At 46.1% G+C, this 17,930-nt stretch overlaps 1 protein-coding gene across 5 annotated transcripts in view; it reads left to right on the top strand.

Annotated features, from left to right (window-relative positions):
* The window catches only part of TCERG1 (transcription elongation regulator 1), a 119,395-nt gene that overhangs the window by 100,251 nt on the left and 1,214 nt on the right, over positions 1 to 17,930 (top strand). For all 5 annotated transcript variants that reach the window (XM_073575257.1, XM_073575259.1, XM_073575258.1 and 2 more), the window contains 5 exons: positions 3,980 to 4,144; positions 13,709 to 13,891; positions 14,161 to 14,340; positions 14,582 to 14,665; positions 17,417 to 17,517. In XM_073575257.1, coding sequence (XP_073431358.1) covers positions 3,980 to 4,144; positions 13,709 to 13,891; positions 14,161 to 14,340; positions 14,582 to 14,665; positions 17,417 to 17,517 — 713 coding nt within the window. The remainder of the gene's footprint in view (positions 1 to 3,979; positions 4,145 to 13,708; positions 13,892 to 14,160; positions 14,341 to 14,581; positions 14,666 to 17,416; positions 17,518 to 17,930) is intronic.

Genomic DNA, 17,930 nt, shown 5'->3' with positions numbered 1-17,930 from the left:
GGTAGTTCTGAGGACATGAAGTGTGGCAGCCAGGCTGAAAAGTGGTCAAGGAAGAGGGTGGGTGAGCCTGGGGGCCGGTATATGACCGCTACCCTGAGGGAGAGGGGACGGAAGAGCCTGATGGTGTGGACCTCAAAAGAAGGGAATAAGAGTGATGGGACTGGGGGGATGACCTGGAAAGTGCATTGTGGGGACAGGAGTATGCCAACTCCACCACCAGGTCTGTTTGTGGGTCTCGGGGAGTGAGAGAATTGTAAGCCACCGTAGGAAATGGCAGCAGGAGAGACAGTGTCAGAATCCTGAATCCAGGTTTCAGTGAGGGCCAACAGATTAAGAGAGTTGTTCAGAAAGTAGTTGTGTAGGAAAGGAAGCTTGTTACAAGCAGACCGTGGATTCCAGAGGGCACAATTAAAAGATTGAGATGAGGGAGTGCAAGTAATGTTAATCAGATTGTGGTTTCGATATGAGGTAGGGTAGGGGTCGAGGTTGGGGGATGGTGGACCAGGGTTGGGGGAGATGTCCCCTGAAATCAGTAGGAGAAGGAAGATAAAGAGCCAATAGTTGTTGGAATTGTAAGTAGTTTTTTTCTGCCATGTGTTTGGGCAAGATGGGCTGAGGTTTCTCAGGAAGGTGAGGAGTGTGTGGGAGCTGTACATGGGAGAGGGAAGTATAGAGGGGCTGATGTGTATGAGTCGTGATGGAGGGGGGATAGGGTGATGAATGTGGATGGCAAGGGAACACAGGAGGATAAAAATAAAGCACATGGTTAAAGGGGAAGGCAAGGTGTGGGTTACCTGACTCCTGCCCTGACTAACTGCCATGTATAACTGCCGTTTTGCTGGATGCTTATCTTCTGTGATGCTTTGCTTATGGGATGCTTGCGTGCTGTACCCCACACTGCGTGCTTCCCCTTAGCAACTACTACATATATAGGCCACACTACAGGGTCAGGAGAGAGGGATTGTGGGAGATGGTTGGGTATAATTTGGCAGCTGGGGCCAGCACACCAGGGGATGGTTAGATGATCAAAGGCACTAGACCAAGATGTGGCAAAATGCTATAGCACCTTCCACCTGATAAGATCTAGAAAGGCCCCAGTCACAGATCTAAAGCAGTAAGTATTACATACAGTGCAACAAATGAATTATACCAAAGCTTTAGCAAGCACATTTAAATATGCAGCAAAATGGTCAAGCAGCAGAAGTATGGAGTTGTACCATTTGGATATATTACAGCAGAGAAATAGAGGCAGCAGAGGTGGGAAGTTGTATCATTCAGGCTGCTTGCTGGCAGTGAATGGAGTAAATACATGCAGGGTGGCTCAGTTGATTACCTGTGTGAAGAGAGAAGATGAATGTTAATTCCATGCCATGTATAACTGCCGTTTTGCTGGATGCTTATCTTCTGTGATGCTTTGCTTATGGGATGCTTGCGTGCTGTACCCCACACTGCGTTTCTAGGATCATTATACTTTTTTACACCATGAGCTGATGATGTTTTGGCTCAAATGTGCTGTTTGTGTGTCGTTGTTGTTGTTGTTGTTGTGGTTTTTTTTTTTTTTTCTTCACCCATCTCTCACTTATTTCTATTGTGTTTTTATAAATATGCTTCTATGTATATTTTCACCACCTTCACTTCTGTAGCAGTCTTCATTATATTTTTATTTACAAAGCAGTCGAGGTTACACACACAAAGATATAGGACCTGTCAGCATTGAACAGTTTTTACTGTTATTCCTGCTCTTTCCCCAGATTGCCCTGTTTGCTTGTTTTTTTAATATCTGCAGTATGATTACTGAAATATGGGCTTTCTTATTTAGTGGTAATTTTGATTATTTTTATGAAAGTTATGTATCTACAGGCTGTTCTCTATTACATGTGGGCATTGCCACCTTGTGAAAGACAAAAAAAATTAAAACTAAATATCTAGATGTGTGGGTAATTTTAGAGAAAAAATTAAATGGGAGCGCAAAGGGAGTAAAATTACAGTACCAATTGTCCACTTTTGACCAGTCCTCATTAAGGAAGTAGACAAAGGCTGTCCAAGTGTGTTGTTGACAGCTGTTGGTTATATGGATGTTTTAAGGCTTTGTCCACGTCACACTTTGAGCCTATGGTGCTTAAATGCTCCTATCATTATATTCGTAGGTGACATATTCTACTGTGTGCCTATACACTTGAATATTTTGCAGCTTAAGGTCTTGTATGTCAAAATACATATTTGGTTTTATGAAGATTTTTTTTTTTGGCCTAGGCTGCAAAATTGTTGTGAACAGATGTGTTCACTTTTTTGTTTTCAATTGCAATACTGAAGGTCTGCTCGGTTAGTAAAGCTTTGACTAAGCAAAGCAAGTAAGAACAATTTAAAAAGCTCAACACAACTAATATAACAAGTGGTTTCTTCAAGTTCATCACAAAGTGCTATAATGACTACGATAGACAATTGTCATAAAAGGGATTGCCTTGTACAAACAAGGAAAAGCATGCAAAGGCATTGAATGTTCCTAGAGATCTAGTGGGAAATATAGTTCACAACTTCAAAGCTAAAAGAACAATGCTACCTGTGTGTGGCAGAACGAGGTGGCTATACTACCGGGACGTGGAAGAAAAACGAAGCTATTACCAAGTGCTATCACATTCTTGAAGGTTTTTGACCATCTGCCTCTTCAAGTGACTGCAACAGACTTGCACCAATATTGTACCAATATTAAACAGGCACTTAAATGTCAGTTTGCATCTTAAGCTGCATGCTAAACCTTGAAACACTCAATGTCCGAATTCCAATATCTAAACCTCTACTGATCCAAAAGCGCAAAAAAAGTTAATGCAAATGTGGCTAAATCCATATAAATAATCTTTAGACACTTTGGTTGTGTTGAGTAATGAAACAACTAAAATGTTTCTGGCCTATGGAACAGCAGTATGTTTGAAGGAGGAAGAGTGAAGGCTATGGTGAAACAAACTCACTGCATACAGTGAAGCATGGCAGTACTCAGTGATGCTCTAAGGCTGCCATGATTTCTCTGACACTGGAAACCTGCAGCATATGGAGAGCAACATGGATTCAGTCAAGTATTCGGTAATCCTAGGAGAAAATATCAAGCCTTCTGGGAAGAAGGGGAGCTTGGACATCATTAACAGGACAATGCTCTCAAACATTCCTCAGTTCTCCAAGGCTTGGTTTCAGAAAGATTCCCGTAGGATTCTAGAGTGGCCGTCTAGTCATCGGATTTCAAATTTCACTAAAGATTTTCTGGGTGGGAAGTGAAGGTGGTCGCAGCATGCAAATTCTTGAACATTGGTAAACTGGAGGCCGCTAAACTTGAGGAATGGTTAAAGATTTATCGGGAATGTTGCCAGAAGTTGGTGTCTGACTATACATCATCTTAGCAGCAAGTCATAACAGCCGAGGTGCCCTACCAATACTAAAGATGCTCATTATGAAATGGTTGAATAAGTCCAACACTGCAGTAGCCATTACATGGTGTTTTGTGATGTACTAGGAAAAACTACTTGTTAGTTGTGTTGAACGATTTAGTGTTTTTTTTTGTTTTTTTTTAGGGGGGGGGGAGGGTGAGGTGGCTTTGTTGTTGCAAACCGCAGAAAATTTGTGAACTTAAACCTATATAATTTGCAATGAGGGTTGAATAAACAATGTGGTAGTATGTGGCAACATATCCTTGAAGGAGCCCTTCCCTGAATAAAGTGTGACTAGGTGCAGTGCTTTCATGCTAAGTTTGTGTAACTCGAGATGGCACAATATAGTATTGTCAACTTGCCCTACCTTCATAGTCGCAGAAGTTTGGGTGTCTGGGCATATATAAGATAAAAATAAAGGTACATTTGTTGGTTGGCCTCACCGGGACCTCATGACATATGACCTAAGTAAGAATAGGGCATGTTACTTGAAAAGTGATCATGTTTCCCCTACTTAATGTTGCGTTTGGCTGCTCAATTTTCATTTGCATCTTTGATTTTAGGTGAAGTTGGACTTCTTTGATCTCTTGGCCAATCACCACTTGGATGCACAGTCTCGCTGGAGCAAAGTCAAAGACAAAATCGAGAGTGATTCACGGTACAAGGCTGTAGATAGCTCATCAGCAAGAGAAGATCTTTTCAAGCAGTATATTGAGAAGATAGTAAAAGTAAGACTGTGTTTGAAAGCTCATGCAGACCTGGCTGCCGTCGTTTACTATTTAGCATGTAAAGAGTTTGCCCACTTCATAAAAACAAAAAACATTTTTATAAATGGGCACATGGCTGTAGTTAAATTAAAACTCTAGACACCCCATGCCCCTAGTGCCAGTGTCCATCACCAGTTTCCTGACTTCCTCTCCTGGCAGGAGCGTTGGTTGACTGTTGCAGAGGTCACATTCTCTCAGTGGTGGAATAAACCACCTCCTAGCCCTTCTTCTGGCACAGACGCAATGTAACCACTGCATCGTTTACCTGACACCCCAGCCAGAAGGGGAAGGTGGGAGACATCGGCTGCAGAGTGTAGGACAGCGGCAGGGGTTTCCAACTTTTCTTATGCCCTCATTAGCAGAAGTGATTTGCACATTTGAGTTTATTCATTAAAATATATTCTCCTTTTTTTAAAAGGCAGCATTTCCTGCTATAATTCATCAGGGAGGCTTTCAGTTTTTTGATTAGTTACTTTTATTGATATAACTGTGGATGTGTTCTGGCTGTGTAATACATTGTTCCCATTTCCGCGTAGAGCCTTGATTTGAGGATCCCACTTTCTATTACTTTAATTCTAGAGCAACACATCTGCTTTTGTCACGCTGCTTCATCACACCTGATGATAGTTAAAGTAGGTGTGTTGTGACCCACAAGTTAACTATGACCGTTCACTGAAATCCAAACCTTTTGGATTTCATCATAGCCAAGTTCACTGTAATTTTATTGCAATTTAAGCAGTGTAACATTGTCACAGGCAGCAGACATTCTCAAGAGCACAGGTATAGAGTTTGCTAGTGCTGCTCTGAACCTGGCCAGTTTGCTGGAACTTGCCAGTTTCGTTGTCCCATATGTTTCTGCGATGCTGCAGGAGCAAAACTACCACAGTTTGTAGTAATGGAGGGCACAGTTTAGGCCAGTAGCATGACCGTGCAGCCAGTCGAAGCTATTAGTCATCAGGAGCGGACCGCTTCCCTGGCAAGCAGTAAACAAAGAGGAGGCAGGGGAGCTGTAGTATGCTTCTGAAGAATAGGATCATGAGACAACTGTTTTAATGTCCGTTATCCTTGACACTAGTGTGAACAGTTATTCACAAATACAATCAGAAAATCTGTTTTCTCTTTCGCCTCATTGGGGGACACAGAAACCATGGGTGTATGCTGCTGCCATTAGGAGGCTGACACTATGCACAAAAAAAAGGTTAGCTCCTCCTCCGCAGTGTACAGTCATGGCCAAAAGTTTAGAGAATGACACAAATATTAATTTTTACAAAGTCTACTGCTTCATTTTTTCTAATGGCAATTTGCATATACTCCAGAATGTTATAAAGAGTGATCAGCTTAACAGCAATTACTTGCAAAGTCAATATTTGCCTAGAAAATTAACTTTATCCCCCAAACACATTTCAACATCATTGCAGCCCTGCCTTAAAAGCAGGGCTGTGGAGTCGGTAAGCCAAACCTGCGACTCCGACTCCTCAATTTCCCTTACACCGACTCCAACTCCGACTCCACGACTCCGACTCCGACTCCCACACATATTGCTTATATTTAAGTGAAAAATTTATTGTAGTACAATGTGAACCTCAGACATTTAATCATTTTTATGATCCAATAATCAAGATATTTAGATAGAACAGAATATATATTGGTGTACTACCCGGTTTTCATTCTTTTTGGTACAGATACGATCTGGATAGACAGATATGGATAAATGGATAAATAGAGCAGATTTCTAATCTGTTTTTGCTATTGAAAACATTATCTATGAGCTCAAAAACCTTTCAGGTGATGCAGTTTTTTAAAAAGATGATCAACTTTTGCAGCTGAAAAACGTATCCTCAAAAAACACAGGAAAAACGCTGTGTGTGAATGTAGCCTTAGATCAGGAATAGAACAGCCATTTATAGGACATTTCATAACTTTCCCAAACTCCTATGAAAAAATATTCAGCACATCCTGCATTGAACTACTGTGCCCAATTTATTATATATTTTAGGAGTCGGTCCATTTTATACCGACTCCGACTCCACCAAAATGAGCTCCGACTCCGACTCCACAGCCCTGCTTAAAAGGACCAGCTAACATCGTTTCAGTGATTGCTCCATTAACACCATTGGGTGTTGATGAGGACAGGGCTGGAGATCAATCTGTCATGATTAAGAATGACACCACTGGACACTTTAAAAGGAGGCTGGTGCTTGGCATCATTGTTTCTCTTCTGTTAACCATGGTTATCTCTAAAGAAACACGTGCAGTCATCATTGCACTGCACAAAAATGGCCTAACAGGGAAGAGTATCGCAGCTAGAAAGATTGCACCTCAGTCAACAATCTATCGCATCATCAAGAACTTCAAGGAGAGAGGTTCCCTTGTTGCCAAAAAGGCTCCAGGGCGCCCGAGAAAGACCAGCAAGCGCCAGGACCATCTCTTAAAAGTGTTTCAGCTGCGGGATCGGGCTACCAGCAGTGCAGAGCTTGCTCAGGAATGGCAGCAGGCAGGTGTGAGTGCATCTGCACGCACTGTGAGGTGGAGACTCTTGGAGCAAGGCCTGGTCTCAAGGAGGGCAGCAAGAAGCCACTTCTCTCCAGAAAAAACATCATGGACAGACTGATATTCTGCAAGAGGTACAGGGAGTGGACTGCTGAGGACTGGGGTAAAGTCATTTTCTCTGATGAATCCCTTTTTCGATTGTTTGGGACATCTGGAAAATGGCTTATTCGGAGAAGACCAGGTGAGCGCTACCACCAGTCTTGTCTCATGCCAACTGTCAAGCATCCTGAATCCATTCATGTGTGGGGTTGCTTCTCAGCCAAGGGAATGGGCTCTCTCTCAGTCTTGCCTAAAAACACAGCCATGAATAAAGAATGGTATCAGAATGTCCTCCAAGAGCAACTTCTCCCAACCGTCCAAGAGCAGTTTCACGATCAACAATGCCTTTTTTAACATGATGGAGCACCTTGCCATAAAGCAAAGGTGATAACTAAATGGCTCAGGGAACAAAACATAGAGATTTTGGGACCATGGCCTGGAAACTCCCCAGATCTTAATCCCATTGAGAACTTGTGGTCACTCATCAAGAGACGGGTGGACAAACAAAAACCTTCAAATTCAGACAAAATAAAAGCATTGATTTTGCAAGAATGGACTGCTATCAGTCAGGATTTGATCCAGAAGTTGATTGAGAGCATGCCAGGGAGAATTGCTGAGGTCCTGAAGAAGGGTCAACACTGCAAATATTGACTTGCTGCATTAACTCATTCTGTCAATATAACCTTTTGTTACTCATAATATGATTGCAATTATATTTCTGTATGTGATAAAAACATCTGACAAACACACATAAAATCCAGAGGGCAGCAGATCATGTGAAAATATAATATTTGTGTCATTCTCTAAACTTTTGGCCATGACTGTACACCCCACTGACCGGCAGGAAATTCCTCAGTTTAGCTTAGTGTCAGTAGGAGGTGGACACTGGTCTTTCTTAGACCCTTATCTACCTCAATGTGCGTAGTTTTTTTCTTTCAGGTTATCTGGAGGGACACAGAGTGAAGAGTCACATCTGTAGTCCCACAAAGAGACTATGAGTACGGCGTGTACTGCCACCCCGTATCCTCATAGGTCTCTACAGCAGGACCAAGAGCCCCCTAACATGGATGTGTGTCAGGCGGTCCAGATGGTCCACGTTCCCCGTCTCCCACCCACTCGCCTACCAGAGCCTGTCGGTCGGATGAGGCGCGGATACTCTTCTACAGGAATGACAGCACACGCTGGATGAAGGTACCTTTATTCACAGGTTACATCAGAGACGGATCAGTCAGGGTAAGTATGAGGCCCCGAGTCCCATTCTCCTCAGCAGCTCCAGACACGGATCCTTCGGGAGCGGTTGCTGTGGCAGTGCTGCGACGCCCCCGCGCCTCCCGGCAGCCGCCGCATTTAATTCAGGCCCTGGCTTGTTATCGGCCTGTTCTGCAGCAACTTCGCCCCCACTGCATTCCTAGGCAGGTTTTTCTCCCACCCGGCCCCAGCAATCCTCGGAAGCGGTCACCGCGGCAGTGCTGCGGGGCCTCCGCGCCGCCCCGCGCTGACAGGCGGCCGCCACATCTAATCCAGGCCCCGGCTTCATCTTGGGCCTTGTCCTGCGTTACGGCCACGCCCCCCGCCTTCTTTCTCGGGCAGGCTTTCCTCCCGCCCGCTTTAAGCCCGCCCACCGCCTTCTCCCCTCACCCTAGGTTTCCCTGAGGCGACGCTGTCTCCACCCACTCCCAGTCTGGCTATTCCATAGGATGGCACCTTTTTTAGCATCGGCAGTTAGCCCCACCCATCTTCTTCCTCGGTCTCTGCAGGGAAGCGCGCGCTTCCTGCTCTGTTCTCAGGCTGCCGCCATTTTCGCAGCCTGTCAGCCGGACACTGTCCTATCTGCCGTGCCCCCTGCAAGCCCAGACGAGCCGTGCACCTTCATTTGCTGGAAGCTGCGACAGGACTCCGGACCGTGAGTAGCTCTGCGACTGCAGACTGACACCCTCCTCTGCCTCCTGTCCCCCAACCTTCCGGCACTGCTTCAGTGACTGTCCGTTAGTATGTCTAATTCTAAGTCTGACCGCTCTCGTCCTCCTGCCTCCTCTTGCACCTTAGTCAAGTACTTTGCGTGCTCTTCTTGCAATTGCAAACTTCCCTCAGGTCAGTCCACTCCCCTCTGCCTAGACTGCAGCAATCCAATTCAGCCCGACGCCGCCCAGGAGCCATCTATTGCTCCATGCGAGAATGAACCCCCCCATTCCTAGCTGGGCTTCGTCTCTATCACAATCAGTGGCAGACCTCACCAAGGTGTCTCAGTCCCTAGTAGCCGTTCTTGATAAGTTGCCCCTGGACACTTCTGCAGGGTTCATCAGGTCTCATGAGGTTCCGCCTGAGCCAGCCAGCGTAAGCCGCAAAAGACCCAGACGGGATCTCGAGCCGGAGTCCTCTCCTTGCCCCATCTCACATAGTCCTTCCAAGCAGTCTCCTTCCTGTGCCTCCTCACCCGAGTCAGGTGAAGCGTTCTCGGATATGTCATCTGAGGGGATTTTAGAGCTGGATTCGGACCAGGACGCGGACATGAAGGCTACTGTACAGAACCTCATTGCAATTAAACCACACCTTCGAAATATCAGACTCTCCTGCGAAATCCTCACATCAGGAGGTTTTGTTCAGACGGGCAGAAACACTCTCCAGGGTATTCGCTTTCCACTCCGAGTTTGGAAAGATTCTTACCAGGGAAAGAGAAAATCCGTCCAGACGATTTCAAAGAGGGAAGCGCCTCGGCGTGCTGTATCCGTTTGCTAAAGAACTCACGGACAACTGGTCTGCTTCTCCCTCGGTGACCCACCTGTGTCCAGACTTTCTAATAGCACGGTTCTCCCGCTTTCAGGTGTGGCGTCACTAAAGGATTCTAATGCTAGAATTATAGAATCCTTAGCAAAGTCAGCATTCGAAGCGGCCGCTGCGGCGCTATGTCCAGTCTTTGCTTCATCTTGGGCAGCAAAGGCCATAGCCACTTGGGCAGAGGATCTCCGTAAGGGCATCCTAGATAAGGCCCAACCAGAGCAATTGGCCGATCTGGCCAACCAGATTTCCCATGAAGGGGATTATATGCTTTCTGCTTCCTTGGATGTCTTGCGCAGTTCAGGCGTCAAGCAACGTAGTGGCAATCAGACGTACAATTTGGCTCAAGGCTTGGCAGGCGGACTTGTCTTCTAAAAAGTCTTACTAATCTGCCTTTTCAAGGAGTGCGCCTCTTTGGATCCCAATTGGACCAGATTATTAAGGACGCCACTGGAGGCACGAGTTCCCTCCTCCCTCAGTCCAAGCCTCGCAGACCTCCGCTCAGGCGTAAGTTTCGGCCCTTTCGGGCTTTCCGCCGCTTCAATACGGCAGAGAACTTCTCTAACCAACAAAGACCGCAGGCACGCCAGGATAGAAAGAAGGTGTCTTTCAGACCCACTCCCTCCTGGCGATCTCACTCCTCCCAGGGCAGACCCTCCAGGTCTAGATCTGGACGGTCCACATCAGCATGACTATCCTCAGACTCCCGAGGGTCCACTCCAATTGGGAGGTCGACTCTTGTTCTTCAAGGACGTCTGGCTGGCCTCAGTAGAGGACGCTTGGGTCAGGGAGATTGTATCGTCAGGATACAAGATAGAGTTCGTCTCTCTTCCACGGGATCGTTTCTTCGAATCCCGTCCTCCAAAAGATCCAGCCTTGATCCCGGGGTTCTTTGCGGCCATCGCCTCTCTCCTCAGTTCCGGGGTGATTGTGCCCGTTCCCGAAGCAGAACGTTTCACAGGGTTTTATTCGAACCTATTTGTGGTGCCAAAAAAAGACGGGGCAGTTCGACCCATCTTGGATCTCAAGCTACTCAACAAGAGAGTCCGACTCCGTCATTTCAGGATGGAGTCGCTTCGTTCGGTAATCGCTTCCATGGAGGAGCAGGAATTCATGTGTTCAATAGACATTCAAGATGCCTATCTACATGTTCCCATATTCTGCGGACATCAGAAGTTCCTACGTTTTGCGATTCACCAGGAACATTACCAGTTCATTGCGCTGCCCTTCGGTCTCGCCACCGCACCCAGAGTATTTACAAAGATCATGGCGGCGTTGATGGCCTTGTTGAGGATCAGAGGTCTCGTTCTCTTTCCGTACCTCGACGACATTCTGATCAAAGCTCCGTCCTTTCAACAGGCTCGCCTAAGTCTAACGATCGTCCTAGACACCCTGTCCAATTTCGGGTGGCTCGTCAACAGGAAGAAGTCTTGTCTTGTTCCGACTCAACGTCTTGTGTTTCTGGGCCTATTGTTCGACACTCGTCGAGCAAGGGTTTTTCTCCCACAAGAGAAGATTGTTTCCCTGCAGCAGGACGTACGATCGCTACAGATCACACGATTTCCGTCCCTCTGGACATCCATGAGGGTCCTGGGAAAAATGGTGGCGGCGACAGAGGCAGTTCCCTTTGCCCAATTCCATGCCAGACCTCTCCAACACGCCATTCTGTCTCGGTGGAACAGGTCAGCTCTTTCCCTGGATCGCCCTGTTCGTCTCTCATACCGGATCAGACAGTCCCTCAACTGGTGGTTGACGTCACCTCTCATCTCCCTGGGACGGTCATTCCTTCCCATTCACTGGCAGATTGTAACAACGGATGCCAGCCTCCTCGGCTGGGGGGCAGTGTTCCGCAATCACACTGTTCAGGGTCGATGGTCGTCTCAGGAATCAGCTCTGCCGATCAACGTCCTAGAGATACGAGCGATCCATCTGTCTCTCGTTCACTGGGAGAGGCTTCTCAGGGGCCTGCCTGTACGGATTCAGACAGACAGTGCCACAGCGGTGGCATATGTCAACCGCCAAGGAGGGACACGGAGTGTCTCAGCCCTGGCAGAAATGTCCAAGATTCTTCATTGGGCAGAGGTTTCAGTCCCAACAATCTCTGCGGTACACATACCCGGCGTAGACAACTGGGCCGCCGATTTTCTCAGCCGCGAGGGTCTCGCGGCGGGAGAGTGATCCCTACATCCGGAGGTTTTTCATCGGCTCTGCTGTCGATGTGGATCTGCTGGCATCTCGCCTCAACAGGAAAGTCCCACAGTTTGTATCCAGGTCTCGAGATCCTCTCGCAGTGGGCGCCGACGCTCTGGCCATTCCTTGGCCGTAGTTCGAGCTCCCCTACTTGTTCCCTCCCCTGCCTCTTCTTCCCAAACTGTTGAAGAAGATCAAAGCAGAAGGAATTCCAGTCATCCTCATAGCCCCGAATTGGCCCAGAAGGGCTTGGTTCGTGGACATCGTCAACCTTCTCTCAGACGCCCCCTGGAAGCTTCCAGACAGGGCAGATCTGCTGTCTCAAGGCCCGATTTGCCACCCCAATTCTCGGTCGCTCAATTTAACGGCGGGGCTGTTGAAACCGAGGTTTTGAAACGATCCGGATTTTCCGATCGAGTTATTCATACCATGATCCGAGCCAGAAAAGCCATCGTCTTCCAAAATTTACTACCGTACCTGGAAGGCCTATTTCACTTGGTGTGAGGCCATTGACAGCGCGCCCATGTGTTTTTCGCTTCCTTCTGTCCTGGCGTTTCTTCAGGCAGGGCTGGATGCGGGTCTTGCCCTCAGCTCCTTTGAAGGGGCAAGTTTCGGCGCTGTCCTTTTTATTTCAGAAGACGTTGGCCTCCCGTCCTCAGGTCAAAACCTTTCTTCAAGGTGTGGCTCACACGGCTCCTCCGTACCGAGCGCCCGTAGATCCATGGGATCTTAATCTGGTGCTCGAGGTTCTGCAAGGTCCTCCTTTTGAACCTCTGAGAGATTTACCTTCCTCTCCTTTCTTGGAAAGTTGCCTTTCTGGTAGCCATCACCTCCATCCGGCGCGTGTCGGAATTGGCGGCTCTTTCTTGCCGCTCCCCTTTCTTGGTGCTCCACCAGGATAAGGTAGTTCTGCGGCCTCCGCCCTCTTTGCTTCCTAAGGTGGTATCCACTTTCCACCTCAATGAGGATATTGTTCTCCCGTCCTTTTGTCCAAGTCCAACTCATCCTCGGGAGCGATCCTTGAACAAGCTGGACTTGGTCAGGGCGATGACGGCCTATCTATCTAGGACGATTTCTTTGCGAAAGACACTCTCTTTTCGTCATTCCAGATGGGGCGCGGAAAGGTCACCCGGCCTCCAAAGCTACTATTGCTCGCTGGATCAGATCGGCAATTTTGGAGGCCTACCGGGTTAAGCATCGAGTGCCCCCTCCGGGAATTAGAGCGCACTCTACCCGGGCAGTGGGTGCCTCCTGGGCGGTACGTCACAGAGCTTCCACGCTGCAGCTTTGCAAAGCTGCAACCTGGTCATCGGTTCACACGTTTGTGAAGTTCTACAAGGTCCACACCTACGCTTCGGCGGACGCCAGCCTAGGTAGAAGGATCCTGCAGGCTGCGGTGGTGAGTCCGCTGGCCTGATGGAAGCTTGTTTTTCCCGCCCCAGGGACTGCTTTGGGACGTCCCATAGTTTCTGTGTCCCCCAATGAGGCGAAAGAGAAAACAGGATTTTTGGGTTGCTTACCGTAAAATCTGTTTCTCGGAGCCTTCATTGGGGGACACAGCACCCTCCCATGTTCTACAACTGCTGTTCTTATGTTTGTCAGTTGGTTACAGTTGAGTTGTTCTGTTTTCAATCTATTCTGTTACTTCTCCTACTGCTTTCTCACTAACTGAGGAATTTCCTGCCAGTCGGTGGGGTGTACACTGCGGAGGAGGAGCTAACCTTTTTTTGTGCATAGTGTCAGCCTCCTAGTAGCAGCAGCATACACCCATGGTTTCTGTGTCCCCAAATGAAGGCTCCGAGAAACAGATTTTATGGTAAGCAACCCAAAAATCCCGTTTTACTCACGAACCAGATGTTTGTCATAAGTGATTTCTTGCATTTATATTAAAAATAGGTCCTCGAGTACGTAGATATGGTAATGATAAGTGTACATCCTATCTAAAAATAAAAGTACAAATGTTTACTCCAGAATTTAGATGCAGAAAAAGAGAAGGAACTGGAAAGGCAAGCTCGTATCGAGGCCAGCTTACGTGAACGAGAGCGGGAGGTTCAGAAGGCGCGATCTGAACAAACCAAGGAGATTGATAGGGAGCGTGAGCAGCACAAGAGAGAGGAGGCAATCCAGAATTTCAAAGCTCTTCTGTCTGATATGGTAATGATTACCCTTCTGTGTTTCAACCACCTTTTTCCATGAATGATCTTTTTGAATAGTAACTTGTACAGTTATTGCCTATTTCTGTGGCATTCTTCCAGGCACGTAAAAATGTGCAAAGATGAAGAAGATTACAGCATTTAATTATGTAAAACACAGAAGAGAAATGTCTAATGTATCTCTTAATATTTACCACTTTATCTTAACCAGATTACTGAGCAGTTTCTACGTATACGTGGAATGTGACGTATTGGTGTGCTTACTTACAGGTCCGATCATCTGATGTTTCATGGTCTGACACTAGACGAACGCTTAGAAAAGATCACAGATGGGAGTCTGGCTCCCTATTGGAAAGGGAGGAAAAGGAAAAGCTTTTTAATGAACACATTGATGCTCTTACGAAAAAGAAGCGTGAACATTTTAGACAGCTGTTGGATGAAACGTATACTGTAAGTCACATATTTAGCTATTTAAAGCATGATCTCCACTAACAACAACATCAACCAGGCTCTGGGTTTATTTACTTTCAGTCTGACTAAACCTGCTTCCATCAGTCAAGCAATCAAATGACATGATATCCCCAAAATGATACCTAGTTTTACTTTTCCAGTGGCCCTCCAAATACCAGAATTGAAATGCTTGTAATATATTGGCTGTTTTTAGTTATTCATATAACAAGTGTCTTTCTAGATTACATTAACATCAACATGGAAGGAAGTAAAGAAAGCCATTAAAGATGATCCTCGCTTCATTAAGTTTTCTTCTAGTGACAGGGTAAGAAATGGTTCTTCCACTGTTTCATTTATGATTTTGGTAATGTATGGGTTTTTTTTGTCAATTTAATACATGTGAGCACATCTGTATTGTGTTTTAACCCCTTTCTGACCACTGACGGAATAGTATGTCAGCGGTCAGAGTCCCCTGCTTTGAGGTGGGCTCCGGCGGTGAGCCCACCTCAAAGCCGCGACATGTCAGCATGTCATCCTCTCGCGCCTATTAACTAGTTAAATCCCGTTGTCAAATGCTGACAGCAGTCATTTAAGTACCGCTTCCGGCCACCGGGCCAGAAGTGAGCGCATCGCTGACCCCCGTCACGTGCTCGGGGGTCAGCGACGCGTTGCCTTGACAACCAGAGGTCACATGGAGACCTCTATGGTTGTTGCAGGCACATTGCTATGAGCGCTGCCCGGTGGTTGGCGCTCACAGCAATGCAGTAAATCTCCTACATATGGGCGATCTGCTCAAATGTGGCATGCTTCTTGCCTCCTAATGAAGTCTATTGAAACATGCCAAAAGTAAAAAAAAAAAGTGTTTAAAAATTTTAAAAGAATAAACCTAAAAGTTCAAACCCACCCCCCTTTCGCCCCAATCAAAATGAAACAAAAAAAAACACACACACAATTTGGTATCGCCGTGTTCAGAATCGCCCGATCTATCAATAAAAAAGGATTAACCCGATCGTTAAACGGCGTAGTGAGAAAAAAATTCAAAACGCCAGAATTACGGTTTTTTTTTTTAGTCGCTGCAACATTGCATTAAAATGCATTAACGGGCGATCAAAAGAACGTATTTGCACAAAAGTGGTATCATTAAGGCTGGGTTCACACGTAACGGAACTGTTGCGGAAATTACCGCGAGAATTCCGGAATTCCATTCCGCGGGAAAATTGCATTTTAAATTCCCGCGATTTTCCCGCGGAAAAACTAGCATTTTGCAAGCGTAATTAGCTTGCAGAATTGCTAGCGTTTTCCAAGCGATCTGCAGCATCGCTTGGAGAACTGATCACAGGTTGGTCACACTCGTCAAACATAGTGTTTGACGAGTGTGACCAACTTTTTACTATTGAGGCCGGCATCAATAGTAAAAGATAGGATGTAAAAAATAATTAAAAAAATATATATTGTTATTCTCACCTTCCGACGTCCCGCGCAGCCTTCCCGCCTCTCTCCACGCTCCCGGTCCCAGTAATCTTTTGCGAGAATTACCGCGATGACGTCTGTTCTCGCGGGATCGCGACGTCTCGCGGTCATTCGCGATGACCGCGAGACTTCGCGATCCCGCGAGAACGGACGTCATCACTCGCAAAGGCTTACTGGGACCGGGAGCGTGGAGAGAGGCGGGAAGGCTGCGCGGGACGTCGTAAGGTGAGAATAACAATATTTTTTATTTTAAATTCTATTTTTTGCAGGGATATGGTACCCAAAGCCCGGAGGACAGTCTCCTCTCCTCCGGACCGTGGGTACCATCCGCAAATGTTCTGCTTACTTTTCGCATGGTGTGCACAGCCACATGCGGAAAGTAAGCAGAACAATGCATTCCTATCGGTGCGGGATCGCCGCGATTCCGCGAAATTAATGAGCATGCTGCGTTTTTTACCGCAAAGCGATTCCGCCGCGGTAAAAATCGCAGCATTAGCACAGCATTGCGGAATCCCATAGGAATGCATGGAATGCTTATTTTTCGCATTTTCGCGGCAAAATCGCGAGGTTAGAACCGCCGCGGAAACGCGAAAAAAGCGCCAGGTGTGAACTCAGCCTAAAAACGTGAGCCCGGCACGCAAAAAATAAGCCCTCACCCAACCCCAGATCACGAAAAATGGGGACGATCTGAAAAATCATAATGATAGGTCAGTTTTAGCATTTAGTGAACCTAGCAAAAAAAAAAAGTGTGAGATTGCACTTTTTTTTGCAATTTCACGGCACTTGGAATTTTTTCCCCGTGTTTGAGTACACGACATGCTAAAACCAATGATGTCGTTCAAAAGTACAACTCGTCCCGCAAAAAATATGCCCTCACATGGCCATATTGACGGAAAAATAAAAAGTTATGTCTCTGGTAAGAAGGGGAACGAAAAAAGTTCCGGTCATGAAGGTGTTAATTACCCATTGAGTGAAAAATTATTTTCTAAAGGAATTGGTGATGAGCGACCGTGCTCTGATAAAGTCTTATCCGATCATGTTCGGGTGCTAAACCAGTGTCTTCGGCGTGCTCGAAAACTATGCTCAAGTTCCGGTGGCTGCATGTCTCATGGCTGTCGAACAGCCGCAAGACATTCAGCCACATGGACTTGAACGTATTTTTTGAGCAAGCCGAAGACATTCGATTAGTAGCACTCAAGCATGCTTGGATAAGACTTTATCTGAGCATCTTCCCTCATCACTAGTAGGAATCTATTAGCTCTTGATATTGGATTAATCCATCTCGATCATACACCGTATTCGGCTCCTTGTCTCTTCCGATCTGAGAAATATTATTTACTTTTGACCACAGCTTTAACTTGTGTGGTTAAATCCTGATGGCTAGTACGCACTAATCACAGCATAGAAGTCAAGATTTACACTACAAAGTTGTTTTAAGTTTTTTTGATAAATTTGTGGACATTTATAACAGTAGTAGTAGAGTTAAAACGCGAAAGTAGTGGAAAACATAAGCGACAAATTAGAGGCATTTATGATATCATTTTTGTCTTTGCATATATTTATTTTTCATTTAGTGAGGGTTTTTTTTCTCCTTTTATATTGGCAGAAAAGACAACGAGAATTTGAAGAATATATCAGAGATAAACACATCACTGCCAAAGCTGACTTCAGGACTCTGTTAAAAGAGACAAAATTTATTACATACAGGTTTGTGAAATTAAATGTACAAAATGTAATAATCCTCCTCATTGCTTTGGTATCTGTTATACTCAGAGTATCAGGGAAACATCTTACACAATGAATACATCCTGTAGCTGCAGGCCCTTCCATATGGCTGCATGGAGTACACTACCTAACCAAAAGCCTAGCACCTACTTACAGCAACTTAAACATTACCACTGACTCCTAAGGCCACGTGCACACATTGTGGATTCTGCTGCAGAACCGCAGCAGATTTTGCTGCGTTGTACAGTACCATTGTATTCAATAGAAATTAAAAATGGAGTGCACATGCTGCGGATTTTTTCGCGCGGATTTGCTGCGGTTTCATATCCGCAGCATGTCAATTCTTTGTGCGGAATCCGCAGCGGTTTTACACCTGCTCCATTGTCCAGGTGTAA

The sequence above is a fragment of the Dendrobates tinctorius genome, unplaced genomic scaffold, assembly GCF_039654945.1.
Source record: "Dendrobates tinctorius isolate UK_male_01 unplaced genomic scaffold, ASM3965494v1 ptg000043l, whole genome shotgun sequence".
Classification (NCBI taxonomy): domain Eukaryota; kingdom Metazoa; phylum Chordata; class Amphibia; order Anura; family Dendrobatidae; genus Dendrobates; species Dendrobates tinctorius.
This window is presented reverse-complemented; position numbering and strand designations above follow the sequence as displayed.